General features: G+C 43.0%; 1 protein-coding gene across 1 annotated transcript; it reads right to left on the bottom strand.

Annotated features, from left to right (window-relative positions):
• Positions 1-1,918: 1,918 nt before the first annotated feature.
• HRH1 (histamine receptor H1) lies at positions 1,919-20,390 on the bottom strand. The gene is made up of 2 exons (XM_040359337.1): positions 20,196-20,390; positions 1,919-4,091 (listed from the first exon to the last, which is right to left on the bottom strand). The coding sequence occupies exon 2, from the start codon at positions 3,994-3,996 to the stop codon at positions 2,503-2,505; it is 1,494 nt and encodes a 497-aa protein (XP_040215271.1). The 5' UTR covers positions 3,997-4,091; positions 20,196-20,390; the 3' UTR covers positions 1,919-2,502.
• Between the last annotated feature and the right edge of the window lie 6,484 nt (positions 20,391-26,874).

Below are 26,874 nucleotides of genomic sequence, written 5' to 3' on the forward strand. Positions count from 1 at the left end.
CACAGGTGCTTTAACTAGTAGCCGACCAGCCACCGTCATTATACGGCGGCAGGTCGGCTCTCCTGGGCGAGAGCCCGTAGCTATACGTCCTATCGTATAGCCGCCACTAGGGGGCGCGTGCGCGCCGCCGGAGGCGCGCGCGCGCGCTCCCCGCTCGCCCCCGACTCCCGTGCGTGTGCCCGGCGGGCGCGATCGCCGCCGGGCACACGCGATCGCTCGGTACAGAGCGGGGAACGGGAGCTGTGTGTGTAAACACACAGCTCTCGTTCCTGTCAGCAGGGGAAATGCTGATTTTCTGTTCATACAATGTATGAACAGAAAATCAGTGTTTCCCCTAGTGAGGCCACCCCCCCCCCCAAGTAAGAACACACCCAGGCATACTTAACCCCTTCCCCGCCCCCTAGTGTTAACCCCTTCACTGCCAGTGGCATTTTTATAGTAATCTAATGCATTTTTATAGCACTGATCGCTATAAAAATGCCAATGGTCCCAAAAATGTGTCAAAAATGTCCGAAGTGTCCGCCATAATGTCGCAATACCGAAAAAAAAATCGCTGATCGCCGCCATTACTAGTAAAAAAAATATTAATAAAAATGCCATAAAAATACCCCCTATTTTGTAAACGCTATAACTTTTGCGCAAACCAATCAATAAACGCTTATTGCGATTTTTTTTACGAAAAATATGTAGAAGAATACGTATCGGCCTAAACTGAGGAAAAAAAATGTTTTTTTATATATTTTTGGGGGATATTTATTACAGCAAAAAGTAAAAAATATTCATTTTTTTCAAAATTGTCGCTCTATTTTTGTTTATAGCGCAAAAAATAAAAAACGCAGAGGTGATCAAATACCACCAAAAGAAAGCTCTATTTGTGGGAAAAAAAGGACGCCAATTTTGTTTGGGAGCCACGTCGCACGACCGCGCAATTGTCTGTTAAAGCGACGCAGTCCCGAATCGCAAAAAGTACTCTGGTCTTTAGGCAGCAATATGTTCCGGGGGGTAAGTGGTTAAATCAGAGTCAATGGCTTGTTATTGGACAGCTATTTTATCTAAGAGAAATTCCCAAAACATGGCCTGTTGGGGGTACTTGAAGACAGGGTTGAGAACCACTGATGTAAATCATTGTGAATAAAAGTACAATTAACATACATTTAGAAAATGCTTTGTAAAACAATTTGTACATATTAAAACATGTTTTATATTATTTAGAAAATATATTCTTAAATATTGAGTTAAGATAGATTGTTCTTTACTTCTCATTCTGTTATATGATGTTGACGCAAATGTGCACATGCATGTAGAGAAAATGCCTGTTGACCTTCAGTAAGTCCAGCGAGGGAAGTGGATACTTGTTATTGATAGGTACCCGCTCCCACTTCCGGATGACTTCACCACAGTGAAGTCATTCAGAAATCCGTCCCCCTCCTCCTTCCCCCGCTGCCGGTACAAGGCTTCACTGCTGGTTTCTTTACAAGAGATGGCGGTGGCAGCACCCAAGAGCCGATTGAAAAATCGGCTGGAGTGCCAATGTCGCGGGATCCCTGGACAGGTTAGTGACCTTTTTTTTTAAACAGTATTTGTAATTGCTGACTTTAACATTTTTGGTGGGGGGGCTGGAGCTCCGCTTTAAACAATTGATGTCACACATTAAGAGTACAATTGTATCTTTTTACCTATTGGTCATGAAGGAAGCCTTAAAATATCATCTCTACTGTCGGTAGCAAGATGTAAAAGAGAAAAATTGTGCAAACTGTTTCAAGCCAATGCCTATACAATTGCGAGTGTAAACTTCACAAGCTGGTCACATTTAACAACATACTAAAGAGGAAACAGTGGGGTTGATTTACTAAAACTGGAGCTTGCAACAAGCTGAAGATAGAAGCTGATTGGCTACCATGCACAGCTGCACCAGATTTTGCACTCTCCAGTTTTAGTAAATCAACCCCATTGTCTTTCAATTAAATATTTTACAAATGTTTCTAAATTTTTCTTAGAAATACTTATTGTATGTCTCTGGGTTATGTCAGATACTGACTATTTTAATCGCTCAACAATAACTTACTGCAAGTAGTCCATACGAAATTCCAACAATATTAAGACAATATTAAAATTTTTACAGATAACATAAAACAGTGAATAAAACAGTGTTCCAGTCTATAAACAGTGACATATGAGTTTTCCATTGTTAGAAGAAAAGTGAAAACATCTTCAGTAGGGGAGTAACGTCCAATGGTTTTGGTTTCCATCATTAGTGAAATCTATTCCAAGCATTTGACACCAACAAGAAATCTGACTTTAAATTCCTACCAGCAATCAGTGCTCTGAGAGTGTTGTCGTTGGTTTTGCTAGTTGGGTTGGTTGGAAGTTGGTTGGAGCAGATAGCTGCTGGACATTACAACCTGTTTGAAGGTGATTTCCATTTTTGCCGAAAATGAAAATCTCCTGTAAAACACTGAATGATAATACTGAAATCCTGTATTTTCTGATTTGTCCTTGAGTTCATTTATAGCTGCACATTGTAAACGTTTCCTTTTTACAAACACCACAGTTTAACTTAACATGAAATATCTTTTTAAATGTCTTTTTGAAATTCTCATTACACAAGGGATAGATAAGAGGGTTCAGTGTCGAATTGATGTAACCTAGCCAAATAGTAAACATGTGAAAATTGAGGTTAAAGCAGTCTTGGCAAAATGCTATGACCATAAAAAGAACAAAGTATGGGATCCAACACAACATAAATGCTGCCATAATGAAACCCAATTGCTTAGCCGCTTTTCTCTCCCTATTCATATGAAGTCCTTGGATGTTCTGTTTGGAATGTGTGCGGAACCTCTGCCAAGTATGTTTCAGGTAGCTAAGGTTCCCAGAGACTTGGGGTTCAGATCCCTCAGCATTCTCTGTGTTGTTGTCTTCCACGTGACTTGTCTCTAAGATACAAGAACCTGCTTCTGCAAATGTATGCTCTTCGTCTGTCACATCCAGGTTATCCAGACACTGGTCTTTCAGTTTTTTTCTGTTGACTGTAACATAGTTTCGACACTCTTCTGGGTGGGCCTGTATTATAGCAAGAGGAAAACAGTGCAACTTAACAACCTTATTATCACATGGTTCATATCCTTGTTGACCTTCATATTCTTCTATTTGGAAATGTTCTCGAGTGTTTTTTTGTTGTGTAAAAACATTTGAAACTGTGGTGTAATGACTGTGAAAGTTTGTCTCGGGAACCATTAGATTTCCATTAGGACATTGCCGCCTCACACAATCTTTGGATTTTTTGAGCACCTTCACATTTCTAACAAATTTACTGCCATAAAACAGTTGGAAGGAACCATTAATAAGCTGTCGATGTTTGTAGTGTTCCCGTACAGCCTTGTAAATTTTGGCATAAAACCACAACATTAGCAAAGATGGAATGTAAAAATTTAATATGGCCGTAAGAACTTTAAACCAAGTCACTTTGTGGAACTCTGTTTCGCACATATGTTCTGGTACTGATCGAACTCCACCATTTGCAAACACATGCCAGCCCAAAATTGGTATAACCCAAGTCAAGGACAAAATCCATGCTCCTGATATCATTGCAGAGGCTCGGGTTTTTGTACGGTACTTTAAGTATTGCAGCGGCTGTTGGATTGAACGATAACGATCAATACAGAGAATAAAAAGGCTAAAGATGGAAGCTGTACTAGCTACGTAGTCCATAGACAACCAAAAGAGGCATGCTGGTCTTCCAAGTATCCACTCATGATTTAGGAGATACACAATGTTAAGGGGCATAACGGCCACACCCACAATTAGATCTGCAATAGATAAGCTGACAATGTACAGGTTTCCAACCGTATGAAGTTTGCGCTCGGTTTTTACAGCATACAACACCAAAATGTTCATGATGACTGTAAAAAATGATATGGTTCCTAGAACCAGGCCTAAGCTTGCAGAGTGGATCTCTGTGACATTCTTTGTTATACTCAAGTTGTTATTCAGCATCATTCCCAAGCGTGTTAGGCTGGAGACACAATGGCTTCCGTCTCTTAATGCGGTGCGTCAGAGATGGAAGATGAGCTGTTCTGAATTCTTCTCATGATCTGCAAAACAAATGAAAAGTCAATGAAGCATTGTTTTGTCCGGTGTCTCAGCACAACTGCTAAATGAAAGCAGGATGAACATTTGTTTTAACAAGATACTGATTACAATATCTTGCCCAGAACAGTTGATATAATGAAATTGTAATGTTCCATGTAGGGGATCAAAACTGAGAGTTAATGATGTAAATGTAAAGCTTTGCATACACAGGGAAATCTGAATTGTTTCCAAATGATCAAGTCCTCATAGGATCACTTATTTCACCTCACTTGCTTACCTGAAGTAGTAAATCACAACATTGGTTTACCTTTGCTCTAGGAATTGAAAATAACAATAATAACTCACGTTAATTGAAGATGAATTTTAGGAAAACAGCTAAGTACATATGAAATACATATGGTATATGAGGGCAGCTTTATCAAGGGGTTTGTATTTGTCAGTCCAGTCCTGATATTTATTAGCTCAGTCACACTCCACAGCTCTGTCTGCAGAGAAAGTGACCTATTTTATTTATTTTTTGCAATTTAGTAACACTTAAAGGCCTTGTACCTCCAACAGCTGTGAGGTAAAAAGCAGGACATGCTGGACTCGGTAGCACTCCCGCAAGGTAACCCCCCATGTGGGCATGAGGCCCTTGTCCCCATCAAGGGCATGTTAAGGGCATGTGGACTGGTACGGTTGAGGAGGGGGGTGTTCTCTCGTCCCCCCTCTTTTCCTTTTCCTGCGGCCTGCCAGTTTGCATGCTCAGATAAGGGTCTGGTATGGATTTTTGGGGGGACCCCAGGCTCAGCTAAACTGAGGAAGAAATATTTTTTTTATATTTTGGGGGGGGATATTTATTATAGAAAAAATATTGCTTTTTTTTTTCAAAATTGTTGCCAGGTTACGTGCTCGGATAAGGGTCTGGTATTAATTTTTGGGGGGGCCCCTGCCATTTTTTTTATTTTGGTGCAGAGCTGAAGGGTCTGGTATGGATTTTGAGGGGGACCCCTACGCCATTTTTTTTAATTATCGCAGGGTTCCCTTTAATATCCATACCAGACCTGAATGGCCTGGTATGGAATTTGGGGGACCCCCCACACAATTTTTTTTACATTTTGGTTCAGGGTTACCCTTAATATTCAAATGGAAGGTACAGTACTAACTTGAATGTGATCCAAGATGGGTGAGTGATGGATCTGGTAAATACAAGTGCCTGAGTGTATTAATACGTGAATGCCTATATGGCATGTATTGGACACTCTAACATACATGTGATGGAAACATAGTGTGTAATATGCAACAAACACTGAAAATGCAAAATAAATTGTGGTGCTTGGCCGCAAGGGTGGTCGGCCACTAGGTGAACTACTGAAATAAGTAGCCACCAGGGGCTATAGTACTAAGTGAGTTAAAATAATATAAGACTTAACAGTGACCGCCTTGCAGCGGTGAGTGAAATTCAAAAATACCAACGTGGTGGTGAATAGCCAGTGAGTATATAACACAACAGTGAAAAATATGAAACTATAAAAATAAATAAATATAAATATATATAAAAGTCCAATGGCTATGGCTCAGCAAAAGCTCATCAGTCCACATAAATATCAAGGTGAAGATGTTCGTGAGCCGGTGCACCCACTCTGGGTGATAAATCACAAAATACAGTTGTGTGAATTCGCACAGTGTTCCGGTGCTCCCCCTCCTGGGTCCCTACTCACCGGAGGCACTCACCCCTGCAGGGGTAAAGTGCAAGTATAATTGCTCTCCAGCAGCTACGATTTCGTCTTCCTGGGTCCTATGGGTGCATGGGTCTCCCGGTCTGGATGGCTCCACTTCTTTTAGGTTATCCAAGAATCCTCCAGGGAAAAAGACAATCTCATGGCGCAGTATGTTCAAAGTGTAAAAAAGTTTTATTTAGCACTGCCAAATAGGCATGTGCAACATAGCAAGCGGTTACAAAAAACTACTAGAACCAGGTTCCATATAAAATTAAATAAAAATGAAATAAATTAAAATAAAATAAAAGAACAGAATGATAAAAACAAAAACAAAATAGCAGGCAGCTATCTATGCGATAGCACAAGCCTCCCACCACAGCACTAATAGCCGGTAAATAGAATGTGTCAGCACCAGCTGGGGAACGGCGTGCGCTCCACTGGGAAACAGCTGATCGGTCCGGAAGTGCGTGTGGGTGTGCGTGTAGCCGCTTTACGCACGTTTCGTATTGATTACGTCTTCTGAAGCGGGTACACGCATACCACGTCCAATAGTTTATATAGCAAGCGTCACCATGCAGGCGTCCCTCCCACTCTGCAGTGAAAGCCAATCAGAAAGTGTTTTGGGGATTCCCATCTAATTAGGATGTTTTGAAATGTCTCCGTGGACGTTCCTGTGTCCGCATGTTGGCGCTTACATCCTCAAACATAGTGCAAGTAATTTAAACAGTAATTTAAGCAGCAAACATTGACATTATATCGGGCTATAAATTACTTGCACTATGTTTGAGGATGTAAGCGCCAACATGCGGACACAGGAACGTCCACGGAGACATTTCAAAACATCCTAATTAGATGGGAATCCCCAAAACACTTTCTGATTGGCTTTCACTGCAGAGTGGGAGGGACGCCTGCATGGTGACGCTTGCTATATAAACTATTGGACGTGGTATGCGTGTACCCGCTTCAGAAGACGTAATCAATACGAAACGTGCGTAAAGCGGCTACACGCACACCCACACGCACTTCCGGACCGATCAGCTGTTTCCCAGTGGAGCGCACGCCGTTCCCCAGCTGGTGCTGACACATTCTATTTACCGGCTATTAGTGCTGTGGTGGGAGGCTTGTGCTATTGCATAGATAGCTGCCTGCTATTTTGTTTTTGTTTTTATCATTCTGTTCTTTTATTTTATTTTAATTTATTTCATTTTTATTTTATTTTATATGGAACCTGGTTCTAGTAGTTTTTTGTAACCGCTTGCTATGTTGCACATGCCTATTTGGCAGTGCCAAATAAAACTTTTTTACACTTTGAACTTTTTCCCTGGAGGATTCTTGGATAACCTAAAAGAAGTGGAGCCATCCAGACCGGGAGACCCATGCACCCATAGGACCCAGGAAGACGAAATCGTAGCTGCTGGAGAGCAATTATACTTGCACTTTACCCCTGCAGGGGTGAGTGCCTCCGGTGAGTAGGGACCCAGGAGGGGGAGCACCGGAACACTGTGCAAATTCACACTACTGTATTTTGTGATTTATCACCCAGAGTGGGTGCACCGGCTCACGAACATCTTCACCTTGATATTTATGTGGACTGATGAGCTTTTGCTGAGCCATAGCCATTGGACTTTTATATATATTTATATTTATTTATTTTTATAGTTTCATATTTTTCACTGTTGTGTTATATACTCACTGGCTATTCACCACCACGTTGGTATTTTTGAATTTCACTCACCACTGCAAGGCGGTCACTGTTAAGTCTTATATTATTTTAACTCACTTAGTACTAGGGTTGTCCCGATACCGATACTAGTATCGGTATCGGGACCGATACCAAGCATTTGCGCGAGTACTTGTACTCGCGCAAATGCTGCCGATGCCTGATCCGATACCTGGGATGGGAGAGATAGGAGAGATAGGAGAGAGAGGCGAGAGAGAGGCGGGAACAACAGGAAGTCAGCGGGCGCGCAGGGGAAATCACTCACTGTAGTGTACAGGGATGGCAGCGGTGTGCGTGTGCACTCCTCCTGCACCCAGCATATTCTCTTCCCCGCCCGACAGATGCCTTCTAGTGCCGCCCCGTCGTTACGTCATTCAGCAGTTTGGGAGGAGAGGAAGAAAGTGCTGCCGACGCTGCGGGGAACAGTGTGCATGTGAGTAACATAACATGCCGATCTGTTCACACACACACACTGTCTGCATAGCCCAAGAGCGTCTCTGCCCCCCTCCCCCAGCTCGACTCTCACACTTCCCTCCCGGGTCACGCTGATAAGACATGAATGATGTCTTAAAGGTGGCAGCTCTCTGATCCCTGGAAGTCTCTAAGGAAGGGAGGGGGCTTTGAGCTAATGGGGGTCTCTAAGAGGGTGTACTGACTGCTGATATAACGTGTGGTAACCAACCATTAGATCAGCAGCACCCCCCTTGGAGACCCCCATTAGCTCACAGCCCACCTTATATCAATGCCCCCCCTCATCAGTGCTGCCTATCTGTGCCACACATATCAGTGCTGCCTATCTGTGCCACACATATCAGTGCTGCCTATCTGTGCCACACATATCAGTGCTGCCTATCTGTGCCACACATATCGGTGCTGCCTATCTGTGCCACACATATCGGTGCTGCCTATCTGTGCCACACATATCGGTGCTGCCTATCTGTGCCACACATATCGGTGCTGCCTATCTGTGCCACACATATCAGTGCTGCCTATCTGTGCCACACATATCAGTGCTGCCTATCTGTGCCACACATATCAGTGCTGCCTATCTGTGCCACACATATCAGTGCTGCCTATCTGTGCCACACATATCAGTGCTGCCTATCTGTGCCACACATATCGGTGCTGCCTATCTGTGCCACACATATCGGTGCTGCCTATCTGTGCCACACATATCGGTGCTGCCTATCTGTGCCACACATATCGGTGCTGCCTATCTGTGCCACACATATCAGTGCTGCCTATCTGTGCCACACATATCGGTGCTGCCTATCTGTGCCACACATATCGGTGCTGCCTATCTGTGCCACACATATCGGTGCAGCCTATCTGTGCCACACATATCAGTGCTGCCTATCTGTGCCACACATATCAGTGCAGCCCTATAAGTTCTACTTTATCTGTGCCCATCATTGCCGCCTGTCAGTGCCAGCCATCAGTGCGTGCCACCTGTCAGTGCCAGCCATCAGTGCATGCCACCTGTCAGTGCCAGCCATCAGTGCGTGCCACCTGTCAGTGCCAGCCATCAGTGCGTGCCACCTGTCAGTGCCAGCCATCAGTGCGTGCCATCAGTACGTGCCACCTGTCAGTGCCATCTTTCAGTGCCAGCTATCTGTGCCATCTTTCAGTGCATGCCACCTATCAGTGCTGCATAATCAGTGCCACATATCCGTGCCACTGCCAGTCATCAGTCTGTGCCACCTTTTAGTGCCCATCAGCCAGTGCCATCTCTCAGTGCGTCACATGACATTAAAAAAAAGTATCGGTATTCGGTATCGGCGAGTACTTGAAAAAAAGTATCGGTACTTGTACTCGGTCTTGAAAAAGTGGTATCGGGACAACCCTACTTAGTACTATAGCCCCTGGTGGCTACTTATTTCAGTAGTTCACCTAGTGGCCGACCACCCTTGCGGCCAAGCGCCACAATTTATTTTGCATTTTCAGTGTTTGTTGCATATTACACACTATGTTTCCATCACATGTATGTTAGAGTGTCCAATACATGCCATATAGGCATTCACGTATTAATACACTCAGGCACTTGTATTTACCAGATCCATCACTCACCCATCTTGGATCACATTCAAGTTAGTACTGTACCTTCCATTTGGTACACTCAGCCTCTAGTTCAGACAGCTCCACGACCCCTTCACTTTTTTATTTTATTTTTCTCTGTGTCCCTTAGGGGATCACTTATCAGGGGGGCTGCAGTCTATAGCTGCTCTCACACCTAGCGTGATTCGAGTTTATTCATATTCATTTATTTATCTATTTTATTCTTTGGTCATTACCTTTACCACCCAAGTTCCTTGCTCCACCCACACTATTTGCTCCTAAGCGCGGTACCCTCCCTATCTATTTTACCCTTAATATTCATTCCAGACCCAAAGGGCCTGGTAATGGATTGGGGGGGAACCCATGCCGTTTTTTTCAATTACTTTTATCTGTATTGCAGGGACCCGACAATTCATTATAGCCGTGAGTAGTTTTAAATGACTTTTTTCCCCTTAGAAATGTTATTTTGTGCAGGTACTGTTCTAAACATGGGGAAAATGTGCCACTTTACAGGCATACTATAGACACGCCAAGGTATGGAATTAAAGGGATGTTGAATTTTTCTTTCATTGATTCACTTTAAGCTTTATTAAAATCACTGCTCCCGAAAATGTCATTTTTTAAAACTTTTTTTTGCATTGATACATGTCTCCTGGGGCAGGACCTAGGTCCCCAAACACTTTATGACAATCATTTACATATTAACCTTTACAATTAGCACTTTTGTTTTCTCCCATAGACTTTTAAAGGGTGCTCTGCGGCTTTCAAATTTGCCGCGAACACTCCAAATTGTTCGCTATTCGGCGAAAAGGTGAACAGGTGATGTTTGACTCGAACATCAGGCTCATCCCTAATAAAGAGTGAGAGATTGCTGCTAAGTGACTGAATGAAGCAGAGATTGGAGGTGTACGTGAATCCAAACTGTGCAATGGTGGTCTTCTAAAGCCATTAAATCCTAACTTTTCTCTTTAATAGTTTTAAAGTAGACCTATTTTTTTTCCATTTTTCTCTTGTGGGCCACAGGAGTGCACACTCTCCTCTGTTGGGATGTTGGGATCCACCCAGATGCCTGATTGGCAGCTGGTTAAGCCTCTCAGCACACAGCTAAGAGCCCGAGCCAGCAGCTCTCACCACCTCTCTTGCCTTTTTTTCCGATGAGCACTGGAGGGCATAGCAGCAGAACAGAGAGTGGAGACTGAGGCCTTGTACACACGACCGAGGAACTCGTCGGAAAGGACACATCGTTTTCCTCGACAAGTTCCTTGTTAGGCTTGTCGAGGAACTCGACAAGCTTGCTTTGCATACACACTGTCAAGACAAAATCTCCTCGTTCTCAAACGCGGTGACATACAACACATACAACGGCAGGGGAAGTTCGATTCCACATGCACAACTCTTGGGGCTGGTTTTACTAATCTCATGTGTTTGCGTGTTAAGTAAAAGTTTGTTAAGAGACGATTTGCACTTTTCAGTCTGTTATAGCTTGAAAAATGTGTTATCTCCATTACAAATGCTACTTTTACTCCCGTCTCATACTTTATTCTGAGCAAGCGCGTGTTTCTTAGCATACACACGCTCGAGTTTCTCGTTGAAAACCAGCCCGACGAGGAACACGACGAGCAAATTCAGACTCCCGTCGAGGAAAAAGAGAACTTGCTCTCTTTTTTGCTCGTCGAGTTCCTCGACAGTTTCCTCGATGAAAAACGTACACACGTCTGGTTTCCTCGGCAAAAAAGCTCTCCCACCAAGTTTCTTGATGGATTCTGCCAAGGAAATCGGTCGTGTGTACGATGCTTGACAGTTACTGCTTTCTGCTCAGAGTGGACTGGGAATTGAATGATTGTCAGTGGTGATTGTTCACTTATCAGGCTTAGGGCTTGTTTACACTTGCTTCGACTTTAACACACATTAAAATGCCTATCACTTCAACATGACTAAATATGTGTTTTTGAAGCTTCTGTGATACTTTTTTGAAGCTTGGCAAATGCCCTGTGAGTGTTGGCTTTCTATTTTTTTCAAAAGGAAAAGTTATAACACTGAATTAAAGCTCTTGTACAGCTGCAGGTTAAGGAATGCTCAGAAGGTATCTGGTATCTTAGGAGAAGCACTAAAGCAAGATGAAATGAACAGAGATAATCATTTTTGAAGTGCAGCAGAGGGAAGCGAAGCAAAGCAAACACAACACTGTGAACAGGACTGTAAGTTAACCATTTTATTTAGTTTTAGGTACTTTAATTGGCATTCAGAGTGCTTTAAAAAAAAGTGTGCCAATTGCCATGTTTTGAAGAAAGCGTAAAGGAGCCCTTAAACCTCGTACACACGATTGGATTTCCATCGGACAAATCTGTGGAGTTTTTTGCGAAGGGCGTCGGTTGTGAACTTGTTCTGTATACAGACGGCAAAACGTTTTCAGCCAACATACACGTAACTACGTGGTTTTTCTTCTCTTTAACGCCACCCTTTGGGCAACTTCTGCTAATGTTGTATTATGGTTAGCATTGGTTCGGAGCATGCGTGTTTGTACTTTGGATTTTAGTCCGACGGACTTGTGTACACACAATCGGATAATCCGACGGCACACATTTGTTGTCGGAAAATTTGAGAGCATGCTATCCCACATTTGTTGTCAGAAATTCCGACAATTGTCAGATGGAGTGTACCAACGGTCTGATTATCCGACAAAACCCTGCCATCACACAATTGTTGTAAAATCCGAACGTGTGTACGGGCCTTTAGACTCACAGCAATGCTGCAGCATGGAGGTGAGTATGCGTGTGTGTGTGTTTTTGTTGTTTTTATAACCCCATACATCTCCTTTTTAAATAGCTAAATAATGCGGATCCAATCTTTTAAAAATCCAGCATGCGGCGCTATGTATTAAACCACAGTATAAATAAAGGTGATCCTATTGATAAAGTCCTCTACGGATGAAACATTTACTAGAGTGTGGTTCAATCTGTGTAAGTGTGCAGGCTGTCAAGTTGGGGTAGACAGAGAACACAGACAACAAAGACCAGAGGCTCATGAAAGTGACAGCTATAGATGGCAGCTGTCCACATTGTGAACACATGGTCCTGACGGCTCAGAGACAAGATGAGAAATAGCTTGTGCTTGTAAGTAGCATTTTAAACGATTGATGAAATAAACATTTTACTGAATTACATGATTGTGCTGCTATTTCCTTTTTTCTTGGAGTTCATAACATTTATTGTGGATGAGAATTACCTGCTGGAAGAAATAATTTAAACTGCCTCTACTGTGCAGTAAAACAAGCGATTGTTGCCTATATGTTTTCAGAAAGGCAATTAAACTCCTTGGCGGTTTTCCCAAATGTGGCTCGGGGTTAAATTTCAGTACCATTGGTGGTAACCCCGAGCCACACTTGTGGTGCAGGTTACTTACCTTGTCCCCAGGATCCTACGATGTTCCCCTTCTGTATCTGTGGGCTGTGTCCTTTGCCCTGAATCTTACAGATTACATTACTGTCTGAAATCATCTCACATCCCTTTTGCCCCTAGTGCTTTGTCCTGTGCCCTGCATGCACTTTTATATTATATATACTGTTCTTTCTGCCTGAAAACTTGAGATTGTCCATGGCAACCAAAAAGTGTCCCTTTACATCAAAAGTGGTTTTAGACCAGCTAGAAAACAGCGATAGTAAATTAGAACATTTGCAGAACTAAGCAATAGTGAATCGTGGGGAATTCTTTTTTATTATTATTATTATATTATTATTTTTTTTATAATTTATAGTTATTTATTATATTATAATTTATGATTTTGTGTTTTACACTTTATCATACCCAGGATATCTACTTGACTATTGTTTGGACAGATTTAAGTGTGGTACTACTAAGAATTACGGGCCTACAATATAAAATACCAAATTTCTTTGCAAAACTATTTTACCGATTTGAGTCACAAAAATCTGACATAATCGTACCGCCAGGGTGACTACATTTGGTGAGTCTGTGACCTAATGGGAACGGAATGCACTGCATGGAGTGTTCACAATCTTGATTGAAGAGAAAAACATTGCAGTCTGAGCAACTTTTTTTTTTTTTTTAAGTGGACTTTATTTTATAATTGATTTTAATGTTTTCAAATAATGAATCATTTGCAGTGCCCACTTTAGCACATTGTGAATGTGAAGAGTTTGTGAATTTATTTTTGAAGCTTTAATAACATTCTTTACTTATAGTGTGGTTTAATACATAGTGCTGCATGGTGGGTTTTACAAGATTGGATTCACATATTTGGATATAGGATCAGGGATATACTATATATTGCATATATTGCATTTTTCTATTTTTTGGGGTTTACCTCACATGTGTGATTTGAACATCATTTACATATGCGGGAGTGACTTGCGTATGTGTTTGCTTCTGCATGCAAACTTAGAGGGATAAAGCGCTTTAAAAAAAAAAAAAAAATCTTATTTATTTTTTTATTTTTACTCTCTCCCTTATTTTTTGTTATTTTTTTTCCCTATAAAAAGGAATGCAAACATCCCTTGTAATATAAATAAGCATGATGAGTCCTCTGTATTGAGAGTTCTGGGGTCAAAAAGACCCCAGATCTCTCATTTACCCTTAAAAGCAAAAAAAAAAAAGACTTAAAAAAATCAATAAAACAATCATGTCTTTAAGACTGAGAACCCGAAGTGAAGTTGGAGGTTGCTTCTGGCCTCCAAGGGCATAAAGCTGAGTGGGGGCTATCTTACCCTCACTCGTTTCCTGCCTAGCCATTGGCCGCATCGGATCAGTTTCAGGCTTACCGACGGCTATGGTAAGCTCGAAAACAACTGGGAAGTGGTGGGAGGTTGCCCTCTCCTGCCACCTATAAAAGTGATCTTGTGGCATATTCCGCTGCTGGGATCACTTTTATCCAAAGGCCGCTTTAAGCTTTGCGAGGCCTTAGGCAAAACTTAGACATGAGGCCCTCTCACACCCATAATTGGAAAAATAATTCAACCGATAAAAATTAAGACTACATTGCAATGTACAGTATACAATGAACTGATAGCAATTCACCAATGGTCAGTCATCAAGGGTTCCAGCATGTTATTGGATCATATCACACCAGCGAGCTCACACAGACGGTCTCCCATCCTTCCTGGGCTGTGTCCCTCTCCCCTGGGAGTGTTTTGTCAGCCGATTGTCATTTGTGAGCGGCACATAGAGATAACATTGACAGCTCAAGGTGTCAGCGCAATCCTTCTTCCTGATGCTGGGCTCTTCCCTCCATTGGCGTAGCATGGGTTGTCAGTGTCCGGGGAAAGGCAAGTAATTAGAGCCCCCTAACCTGTGGACTTTTAGCTCCGGTCTGGTCACATGATCCCTAGTGTCAATCAGTGATGGCTGCAGGGGAGAGGAGAGAGCACTTGACAATGGCTGGTAAAGTTTTGAGCAGTGACATCCCCCACAGGTTCCCATGTCCCATCTGTTGTTGGCGGTTGTATGGTCACATACCTTGGAACCCCTAAACCTTAGGTGCTCCCTTATACAAATCTTGACCAGCCACTGTTGTAGAACACTCCACCTTACTGGTAAAAGAGGCCAGCCATCAAAGTTATAAGCCAATAACAACCATTGGAGCCTTACCATTTCCTCCTGGCTGGTCTAGATCTGTATATGATAGAGTTCTTGGGGACTCAGAGGGCATAAGGAGAGGGGGAGAAAGGAAAAAAGGAGAGGGGGAGAGAGAAGAGAGAAGGAGATAGGGAAAAGATATGAGAGGGGGAGAGAGCGGAGAGAAGGTAGAGGATGGGAGAGAGAGGAGAGAAGGAGAGGGGGAGAGAGAGGAGAGAAGGAGAGGGGGGAGAGAGGGGAGAAGGAGAGGGGGAGAGAGGAGAGAAGGAGAGGGGAGAGAGAGGAGAGAATGAGAGGGTGAGATAGAGGAGAAAAGGAGAGGAGGGAGAGAGAAGAAGAGGAGGGAGAGAGAGGAGAAAAGGAGAGGAGGGCGAGAGAGGAGAAAGAGAGGGGGAGAGAGAGGAGAGAAGGATAGGGGGAGAGAGAGGGGAGAAGGAGAGGGGGAGAGAGGAGAGAAGGGGAGGGGGAGATAGAAGAGAAGGGGAGGGGAGAGAGGGGGAGAGAGTAGAGAGGAGAGAAGGAGAGGGGGAGAGAGAGGAGAGAAGGAGAGGGGGAGAGAGAGGGGGGAACAAGAGGGGGAGAGAGGAGATAGGGGGAGGGGGAGAGAGAGGAGAGAAGGAGAGGAGGAGAGAAGGGGAGGGGGAGAGAGAGGAGAGAGGGGAGAGAGAGGAGAGAAGGAGAAGGGGAGAGAGAGGAGAGAAGGAGAGGGGGGAGAGAGAGGAGAAAAGGAGAGGGGGATAGAGAGAAGGAGAGGGGGGATAGAGAGGAGATAAAGAGGGGGGAAAGAAGGAGAGGGGGAGAGGAGAGAAGGAGAGGGGGAGAGGAGAGAAGGAGAGGGGAGAAGGAGGGGGAGAGGGGAGAAGGAGGGGGAGGAGAGAAGGGGAGAGAGGCTAGAGAGGGGGAGGTGAGAGTGAACAGAGGGTGGGGGCGATCAGAGTGGATTGAGTGAGGTGGGAGAGGATAGAGAGAAGGGATGGAGAGGAGAGAATGGACAGAGGGAGGGGGAGAGGATAGAGAGGGGGAGGTAAGAGTGAACAGAGGGCGGGGGATAGGATAAAGAGGGGGGAGGAGAGAGTAGAAAGAGGAAGGGGGAGGATAGAGAGAGGGTGGGGGAGATCAGAGTGGACAGAGAGAGATAGGAGAGGATAGAGTGAAGGGAGGGAGAGGAGAGAATGAACAGAGGGAGGGGGAGATGATAGAGAGGGGGGAGGTGAGAGTGAACAGAGGGAGGGGGATAGGATAAAGAGGGGGGAGGAGAAAGTAGACAGAGGAAAGGGGGAAGGATAGAGAGAGGGTGGGGGAGATCAGAGTGGACAGAGGGAGGTTGGAGAGGATAGAGAGAAGGGCGGGAGAGGAGAGAATGGACAGAGGGAGGGGGAGAGGAAAGAGAGGGGGGAGGTGAGAGTGAACAGAGGGAGGAGGGATAGGATAAAGAGGGGAGAGGAGAGAGTAGACAGAGGAATGGGCGAAGGATAGAGAGAGTGTGGGGGGAGATCAGAGTGGACAGAGGGAGGTGGTAAAGGATAGAGAGAGGGGAGGGAGTGGAGAGAATGGACAGAGGGAGGGGAGAGGATAGAGAGGGGGGTTAGAGTGAACAGAGGGAGGGCATAAAGAGAGGGGGAGAGAGAAAGGATATATAGAGGGAGGGGGAGAGGAGAGTGTGGGCAGAGGGATGGGGGAGGGGGAGAGGAGAAAGTGGACAGAAGGATGGGGGTAGAGAAGACATATGGGGGAGGGGGAGAGGAGAGAGTGGACAGAGGCATGGGAGTAGAGAAGACAGAGGGGGGAGGGTGGAAAGTGGACAGAGGGATGGGGGTAGAGAAGACAGAGGAGGGGGGGTGGAGAGTGGACAGAAGGATGGGGTAGAGAAGACAGAGGGGGGAGGGTGGGGCACACAGCTATCCCTCCCAGCCTCCGCCTCTATCACACACAGCGCTCCACTCACCAAGCATGTACTTCTTCCGGGGGTGCTCCCTAGTCCCGTTCTCCTCTACCAGCACTCGATGTCATATGTCAGGCTGCTGAGATGACAAGAGACGTCAGAGAATGGGGCAGCACGCTGCCGCAATCCCACTCATGTTTAGTGCTGTCAGTAATGTTGCGGCTCCAGCGTGGCTCCCCTTCCTCCGGTAGGCAAATTAGGCGGTCACGAGGCCCCTGTGAGCGCAAGGCCTTAGACGACTGCAAAATTTGCCTAATTAAAGAGCCGCCTCTGCTTTTAGCTGAAAGCAGGCCGCCTATGGGAAAAACAATACTGGAACAACGGTATTTAACGTCAAAATCATGACATGACATTCCTGTGCAAGCTCAAGAACTATTTCTAGGAAGCTCAGTAGAATATATTTAAAAAAGAGCTGGATGCATTCCTAAATGTACAACATGTATCTGGATACTAATACTTTTAGGTAATAACACCAGAGATTGTTGATTCAGGAAATTTCCAATTGCCTACTGGGGGGTAAGGAAGGTAATTTTTCCACTCATTGTAGCAAATTGGATCATGCTTCAAAGGGTTTATTTTGCCTTCTTCTGAATCAACATTGGGTATAGGGTTGTGTATATGGGGGGTTTCTATTTATTTATTTTTGTATTGGTTGATCTATATGGACATATGTCTTTTTATCAAAATGATTATGTAAAAAAAAGTGAAAAGACCTGCAAAAAAACTAGTACAGCCACCACATCTAAGGACTGGTAAGCTGCAATTTTATTGCATTTTTGTTTTTGAGATTAGATATGCTTTAAGGGAAATTATACAAACTCTTTTCATGCAGAATCAAGGTGGAAATAACTCCCATGCTTTCCTTTTAAGCAATCAATGTTTCAATAGCACATATCACCGTCTTATTCTCAAAATTTCTCTGGTGTAAAAATAACCTAATGGTTTACTTTTGATCTTTGTAGCACTTATAAACAGCGACATCCTGGTTCCTGCCAAATTAAACTGTCCAGATTGATATGTTAGCTCTGATAAACATTATACTTTAGTTAGGAAATTATGGAGAAGGACGTAAGCTTGTGGTTTGCCTTTCATATTAAGTATTCTGATAGTTTGATCATTGAGGAGTTTATGACAGATGAATAAGCTCTTCATTACAATTATTAAGGATTAAAGGGTTTGTTAACCCACATTATTTACTTTATATAATGTGCTCTGTCTTCTAATGATATGTCCCCCTGTGTGTGTGTTGTATTAAAAAAAGCCGTATATACCTTATATGTGAGCGCTGATCAGCGGTCACGTGATGCGCCGCATCTCTCCTCTCCTCGTTTCACAGATGCAGCGGGAGGGGCGGAGATTCCCGCGCGGAGGAGGCGAGAGCCGGCACGTCACATGACCAATGATCAGCTCTGACAGATAAAGTATATACATCGGTTGAATATTCCGCCTACAAGCTATAGAAGAATTCTAATGTTGTATGACACTAGTAATAATTATATTTATAAATTATTATCACTAGTCAACTAACATTCAAATTCTTCTATAGCCTACGGGCAGAGCATTCGACCGAAAATATATAATTGCGGCGTCGTACAGTTTAGCTGCTTGTCGAATCTTCTTAGAACTTTCGACAGACACCATAAGCCTTCAATGACAGATTCGACGTTTGTAAGTTTTTCTCTGCTTTGTCGAATCTTCGTCGTTCATGTCGAATGATCTACCCCAACACTGTCTCTATATTGTCGAATCTTTTCTCTATGTGTCGAATCTTTCCTCTCTATGTAGAATAATCTTGGACTAATAGAGTTAAGGTTAGATACATTCGACCACAGGTTCGATAGACACAGAGTGCTATTGTCAGCGTCATGTCGAATCTCCTATCTATATCGAACTGTTGTAGCAACGAAAACGAAAATAAAGCATTTTTTATGTCGGATGTTTCGGGTTCTGTGCGTTCGTTTTCATTTGTTAAAGCGAAAATACCCGAAATTCGGACAAAAACACATTCAGACGAAAACTAATGCACATGTCTAGTAGACACACAGTGGGACATATCCCTAAAGAGATAGTATATTATATACATTAAATCATGTTATTACAGCAGCAGCAGGGGGAGCGGGGGCGGGGGCGGCTGACACAGGAGCCGACAGGCAGGGAGGGGAGGGGGAAGGAGGACACAAGAGCAGAGAGGAGAGACAGCAGGGCTGCAGCTGATAGAGGCACGCAAACTGACCACGGTGTCATGGCTCAGCAGCCATGATACACCGTGGTCAGTTTACATAGGGGTAAGGAGAAACTGTTCAGGATCAGCCAGGTTTTTAGGTGGTCCAAATGACACATGACAAGCACTGTGTCATATAACATGTTTTAAGGAGCAAGATACTTATTTTTTGGGGTTAACATACACTTTAAATAAGACAGTTTGGACAAAAAAATGAAATCAAATTTAAATTATGAATTGTATAGTTGTTGGGTGTAATACAGAATGCTTAAGCTACAAACCAAAACCATAACTGTGTAATGGTGGCCATACATGGTTCATAATATCCCAGTCTTTCTCTTCCAATAGGAAAAAAATCACTCTATAGTTGACTATAGCCAATAGCACTGTGTTGGAGGAGGCAGCAGCAAACCTTACAATTTACAAATTATAGTGATTTTTATCTCATTGTGAATGCTGCACACCAGACAGCTCTGAGTGCTTGAAAGGTAGAGAACAGCCATAGCCACAGCTCCTTCTGATAGGCACCTCCCCCACTGACATGTTTCACCCTGCCCCCAAGGTTTAGTCATGACTATTGGGAGGAGATGTGGCTGAGGCTGATCTCTATCTTTCAAGCACTCAGAGCTGTCCGGTGTGCAGCATTCACTTATATCTGTCATCTGTGGCTACGTTCAGCAAATGAACCATAGTGTGTGCAGGTGATGCTGAGCATCAGGAGAATCACAAAATTTCAAGAAACATGAAACATCTCTCCTTTCTAATGTTTGAAAAAGATGGGCTAATATGGAAACTCTTTTTTTCACAGCTGAACTCAATCTATCCTTTAAATTTCCATTCCAGTTCTCATTTGGTCTAGGGGAGATGAAATAATTACCTTATTCCTTGCTCCCCAGACAGCTAGAGCTCTTTTCTGGTCTCCAATAGTCCTGGAATGTGGGCAGGGCCTCAGCATCCTCCTATGCAATGCAATACTGCCAGTCCTTCATTGTATGTGATGACATTGGAAAAATGTGACCAGTTGAGTGGTAAAGAGGAACAGATTCAGGGGACCCATCAAACAGCCAGAGGGAAGCCTGCAAAAATGAGGAATAAGGTAAGCATTTTACCTTTGCCCATGGACAAGGAGTAATTACTACTGAACCTTACTTTGTGAATGGTGGTTTTTATGCACTTAGTCTATGCCTGGCACCCTGTAAAGGCAGGAAAACAATGCTTGAGAGGCACTAGGATTCCTATGCTTATTCAAATGTTGAAATGTAGGAAGTTTTCAAATAAGCTCAATGGCATGGTTAAGGAAGTTTCCAAACAAGCCTCCTTCAATGGATGCAAGTGGATGATTTCAAAAATAGAGTATGCACAAATGGACCCCAGACCATAGTGTAATAGAAGACTTTGTAGTCGCTGGCCACATTAGAGGTTATTTACTAAAACTGGAGAGTGCAATATCTGGTGAAACTCTGCATCAAAGCCAATCAGCTTTCAGGTTTTATTGCTAAACCTTAATTGAACAAGCTGAAGTTAGAAGCTGATTGACTACCATGCTGAGCTTCACCAGATTCTGAGTGCATCAGTTTTAGTAAATCTCATTTGTATTCAAGTTGATACACTATATCATCATCTAACCTTTGATGAAGAGGGTTGATCATAGCCCCCAAAATGCATTTGTTGTCTTTAATCATTTTGAACCAATAGAGTCTTCTTGGGCTCGTTCACCCTATGGTCTGGTGCACATTTGTGCGTGGTTATCTTGAGAAAGGTGATCTTGTGTCTTTTATGCCTCGTACACACGGTCGGACTTTCTGAGAAAAAAAGTCAGACAGGCTTTTTTTCTCGGAAAGTCCGGCCGTGTGTAGCCTCCATCGGACTCTTTTTGTCTGAAGTCCGACGAACCTAAGATAGAGAATCTGTTCTCTATCTTTCCGTTGGACTTCCGACGGACTCATGGCGGACTTTTGCACGGTCAAAAGTCTGACCGTGTGTACGAGGCATTAAACATTGTTGGTTTCTTTGCATCAACTTTATGGATTTGTTAGAGCGCTGACCATTTTTCTACACAGCAATAACAACCTGACAGGGGGTTTAAACCTACTACACTTTCTCCAAAACTAAAACATTTTTTTTTCTGGAAGTAGGCTTTAAACTATTAAACTATTAAGCCATTCAATATATTGGTGACATTTGGCCAAGATTCCTCAAGAAGAAATCACTGACTCAAGAATATTCAACCAAGCTAATTGCATTGAAATGTTTAGTAATAATTGTATTTATAGATGTTTAAGTTTTCATCTATGAAAACATGCTGAGTTCAATCTCAAAGAATCAAAGAATATTTTGTCTTTAGGTACACTTTAACTTAACATTAGGTAGTTAGTTATATAGTTAGAACTCCCAACTATCTATTTTCCTATTAGAATATGAGAGAGAAAATATGGCAGTTAGCTTGAGTGGTGGATATTTACTGAGATACTGGAAAGAAAAAGTTATTTTAAAGGTGCAGAACATTTAAATAATATTTCTTGAATTCCTCGAATAATAATATTCCTTGACTCAAGGAAAGTAAAAAAAGGTTAATTCACTGTCATAGTTGCCCCTGGCCTCAAGATAGTGATTGATAGGAATTATATATACTCAAGGGGATTTAGACTTCTGAAATCTCATCTGGGACCTTTTCCTTGAACCTTTAGGAAACATCTGAATCTTAATGTAGAATAAAGGCTAGCATTAGTGCATGAGAACTACAACAGTCAATCCTGAAAAGTCATACTAATAATTCCCCACAGGACCCAACTTCCAATAAAAATGAAATTCTCACAATGCAGTGCAAGGGTCAGTTCCTGCTGTTGGTTTATACTTCAGTGAAATGTAACTAGACAGGGTCAAGGGAAACCTTTCTGGAAACCACTTTTGAGGATTTTGAAGAAAAACATGCCATGTTTACTAATGGATAAATATTGAAAATAAACTCAGTATAAAAAGCTTATCCATAACGTGGCAAACACCGTGATATCAATAAACCACTGTGGTTGGTTACACTCAGGGGCGAAACTTAAGCCTCGTACACACGACCGAGGAACTCGACGGGCGAAACACATCGTTTTCTTTGTCGAGTTTCTTGTTAGGCTGTCGAGGAACTCGACAAGGCAAGTTTCTCCATTCCCGTCGAGGAAACAGAGAACTTGCTCTCTTTTTGGTTCGTCGAGTTTCTCGACAGTTTCCTCGACGAAAATGTACACACGACCGATTTCCTCTGCAAAAAAAATCTCCCAGCAAGTTTCTTTTCGGTCGTGTGTACGAGGCTTAAGAATCATTGGGCTCCATAGCAAAATTGTGATGGGATCCTCAGGTTAACATTCTCTCTAGCAGTTGCCAACATCAACTGTGACAAAACATATAATTGATCTTAACATAACGTATTCCCAAATCAAGTCAAGGCAAAAGGAGAAGTGTAAATACAGTCAGACTACTTGGAACCAGTAATTGGATACAAGGTAAAGTTACAGTTGTAATAATAATATTTTTATGTTATGTCAACATTTTTAATGCTCTTGTACACACAAATGCCGCGTACACACGATCATTTTTAAGCATGAAAAAAAACGTTGTTTTTCAGCATGTCGAAAAAACGAAGTTTTCCCAACTTCGTCATTAAAACGATGTTGCCTACACACCATCGTTTTTAAAAAATGATCTAGCAAAGCGCGGTGACGTACAACACATACGACGGCACTATAAAGGGGAAGTTCCATTCGCCTTTGGGCTGCTTTAGCTGATTCAGTGTTAGTAAAAGACGATTTGCGCTTTTTTGTCTGTTACAGCGTGATGAATGTGCTTGCTCCATTATGAACGGTAGTTTTACCAGAACAAGCGCTCCTGTCTCATAACTTGCTTCTGAGCATGCGTGGGTTTTTTACGTCGTTTTAGCCCACACACGATCATTTTTTACAACCCGAAAAATGACATAGTTTAAAACGACGTTAAAAAATGCAGCATGTTCGAATTTTTTTAGTTGTCGTTTTTCAGAACCTGAAAAATGATGTGAAGCCCACACACGATCATTTTAAATTACATTTTTGAAAAACAGCGTTTTTTTCATGCCGAAAAATGATCGTGTGTACGCGGCATTACTCAATAGTCCTAATGCAAACTTCTGTATACTCAATTTTTTAGGTAGAACTACAAACCTTGGTTGTTCTTTAACCAAATCAATACAGGGCACTTTCACCCCCTTCCTGTCCAGGCCATTTTTCTTTTTTTTAGGCATTCCCCCCTGAGTTTCACCTAGAGATCCGGCCAGTAACACATAACTTGCAGGGTTGCAAACCGCCAGTAATTTTAGTGACAGTTTTTTACAACTGCCAGTAAAAATCAGGGGCTGATAATTTCATACTGTGTTGACATTTTAAGTGTAAATCAAGCAAATTACTTTGTTATGGGTATTGTCAGTGTTTGCATATCATGTTTATACTGTTTAAATATTCACTGTGTTAGTTTTCAATAGGAGTTCTGTAATTTCTCAGCTTGCCATTAAAAATCGTGGCCCGCCAGTAAATTTTCCATATTTTGTCAGTAAAAAATGCTGTGAAAGGTTGGCAACCCTGATAACCTGTATTAGAGTGCTTAAAAATCTGGAATGAGGAGCAACAGAAACACCTTTGGATAAGAGCAATGCCAGTCTGGGGGGGGGGGGGTGTTAGATGTACTAGCAAATTGAAATACACTAACAAATTGAAGCTGAACTCCAGCTAACACTTTATATGCAGTTACAGAAAACATTTGTTTTTGTTTGTTTTGTTTTAGGATACAGGTTTTACATGCCTGTATAAAAGCTAATCATTGTAAGCATCTCTGTCAGTGGTAAATGGTTTGCATCAGCCTTCTAACTGCTACATCTGCAGGACAGTGTGTTCTGTTGAAAAACAACAGACTTACTGGGTAAATCACTAGATAAAAAAAAGGAAAGAAACCTAAAAAAAAGAAAACTAATGCAACCATCACATCTAATAAACAGTAAATTGTAGCCTAATAAATATTTGCTTTTGCATTTATTAGGGCTATATACAACCTCTTTAATAGGACCCTCCATCCCAGGCCCCACGCGTGCTGCGATGGCTATCGTTACAGCACTGGTTATACTGTAACCTTCATTTTTGATACTCAGGTTTCATTGTAAAGAATAATTCTGCACAACAATAAAGGTATTGTGGCCTGTTTCAGCGCATGGCATTATTAAAGGTATTTACTTAGGTGGTCCAAAGAAGTGGCAATAAAGCAAAGACCCCCTGTTATCCTTTCAGCCAAAGCCAATCAGAATGCATTGAAGCAGAAAATAACTCTGGCTTTCATTCCATTCTCAACTGAGAAGTCAAGGTGCGGTGCTATGACTGCTTGGAATTAGGATAAGGATTCAAATTGAATGAATTGACCCGATGGACACTTACTTATTATATACTATATATAGATGGCTTTATACCATATAATCCCCTTAATAAATTTAACATCTCTGATCATGATCAGGATAAATGTTCTTCCTTTTTTCTATTGAGGTTTAAACCTGGTACATGGCTTTCAGTACATCTACTTTGATTTTAGAAAATAAAAAGTTGACGCTAATATTAACTCTTTCCCATTCTGTCCAAAGCTAAAAATGCTATTTTTGGCTGGAATTAGGCTTTAAGTGACTAAATACTTAAAACCTGTGTAGAGCTGTGGTACTTAGACCCCTTTCACACTGGTGCTGCCCAGGGGTCAAGTCCCGGGGATAAAAGTGTGGGAACTCCCACCCAAGATCCACTCCCCCACCAAAAAAAATTAAAAATTATACGCTCGTATGCATAATTACTAAACTGCATGTTTTTTTTTCTTTTTCGATCCACTGTACCTTAGTAATCCTTTATGTTACTGGCCACTTCCTGTATTTGGATTCATCGGGTAGCAAGTTCTTTCTAAATCCCGCGATAACTCGCGGCAGACCTCCGCAGGGTCTCCTGGGAACAATGACAAAAGCTCCCAGAAGACATTGCGGCATCGAGGAAGTGACCGAATACCCGCACACTACCTGATGAATCCATATACAGGAAGTGGCCAGTAACATAAAGGATTACTAAGGTTCGCCTGCCCCTGACAGTGACTCGAGCTGGGCATCGCCGCTTAGTGAAGGATTGGCTCGGGCGGCTCGGCTGCTCTCGGCTGCTCTAGTCCTGCAAAGGGAACTGAGTTCCTGCTGTGAAAAAACTGCAGGAACTCCGTTCCCACGTGTTCCCGCAGGACTTGAGCCCTGGTACCGCCCATAGTGTCGGATTTGAGGCGCATTTCGGCCGCTAGCGGGGCACTTTTAACCCCCGAAAGGGTTAATACCGTCGGCAATGCGCCGCTACAGCGGCGTATTGTGGTCGGTACGGCAGCGCTGCCCATTGATTTCAATGGGCAGGAGCGCATTAGCAGCGGTGGGTTCACTGCTGCTAATGCGCTACAAGGAAGCTGCTAGCAGGACTTTTTCTGACGCCTTGCCAGCGCACCGCTCCAGTGTGAAAGCCCTCAGGCTTTCACACTGGAGTGTGAGGAGCAGCTGTTAAAGGGTGGATTGCAGGCGCTAATTTTAACGCTATAGCGCCTGCAAAACGCCCTCAGTGTGAAAGGGGTCTTACAATAGATTTTATCTGAGATTCGTAATATTTCCCTAAAATTTGGTGAAATAGCAAAAGCTTCCAAAACGGAAATACAGTTGCCAAGCATGTGACGAACAGTAGACAACTCCTGTTACTGAACTTTAGTCATCTCATGGCTATAAGTAGCTTTACCAAGCTGTCCAGGAAACTGGCCCACGAGTGCCTAATTCTATTACAGTAAAACATTGGATTGCAAGCATAATTCATTCCGGAAACATGCTTGTAATCCAAAGCACTCGTATATCAAAGTGAATTTCCCATAAGAAATAATGGAAACTCAGATGATTTGTTCCACAACCATTCATTCATAAGTGGGTGGGTTACAAGGCATGGTGGGTGCTATGTAAGGTATATTCATGGGCGCCAGACACTTCTTGAATGCAAAGAGATTTATTTTCTTGTAAACAGAACTGTGGGAGAGAGGGTTAGGGGCAGGACACCCTTTAGTAGTTGCAATGATAATTAGCAGAGACTTCTATAGGTAGACAGCCATGCAGTGAAAGGCACTCACCCAGAACCCCGATCACCTGACCTCACCAAAATAAATAGACTCTCCCAGCAGGCCAAGGGACCCAAAAAAATCCCTGCCCATTGGCTGAGACACCCCATCTATTCCCAATCTGTCCTTTGGCTCAGGGCGCAGTGCTCTGTGGCCGGAGCCCACCCTTTTTTGAAGCCTATTAGAGCCCCAGGCTCTAATCACATGTTTAAAAAAAAAAAAACATTGGAATCAATGAACCCGGCACCCTGAATGTAGATTAGGGGGCCGCATGGATGGGGCCACCGCTGCTGGGAAGACTACCCTAAAGTAGAGCAATCTGAAACTAAGCTTGAAGCGCTCGTGGAGTGCAGCATGGGAGGGATGGCGTTGATGGCGGTGCCAAGGAT

Source organism: Rana temporaria, chromosome 7, assembly GCF_905171775.1.
Source record: "Rana temporaria chromosome 7, aRanTem1.1, whole genome shotgun sequence".
Classification (NCBI taxonomy): domain Eukaryota; kingdom Metazoa; phylum Chordata; class Amphibia; order Anura; family Ranidae; genus Rana; species Rana temporaria.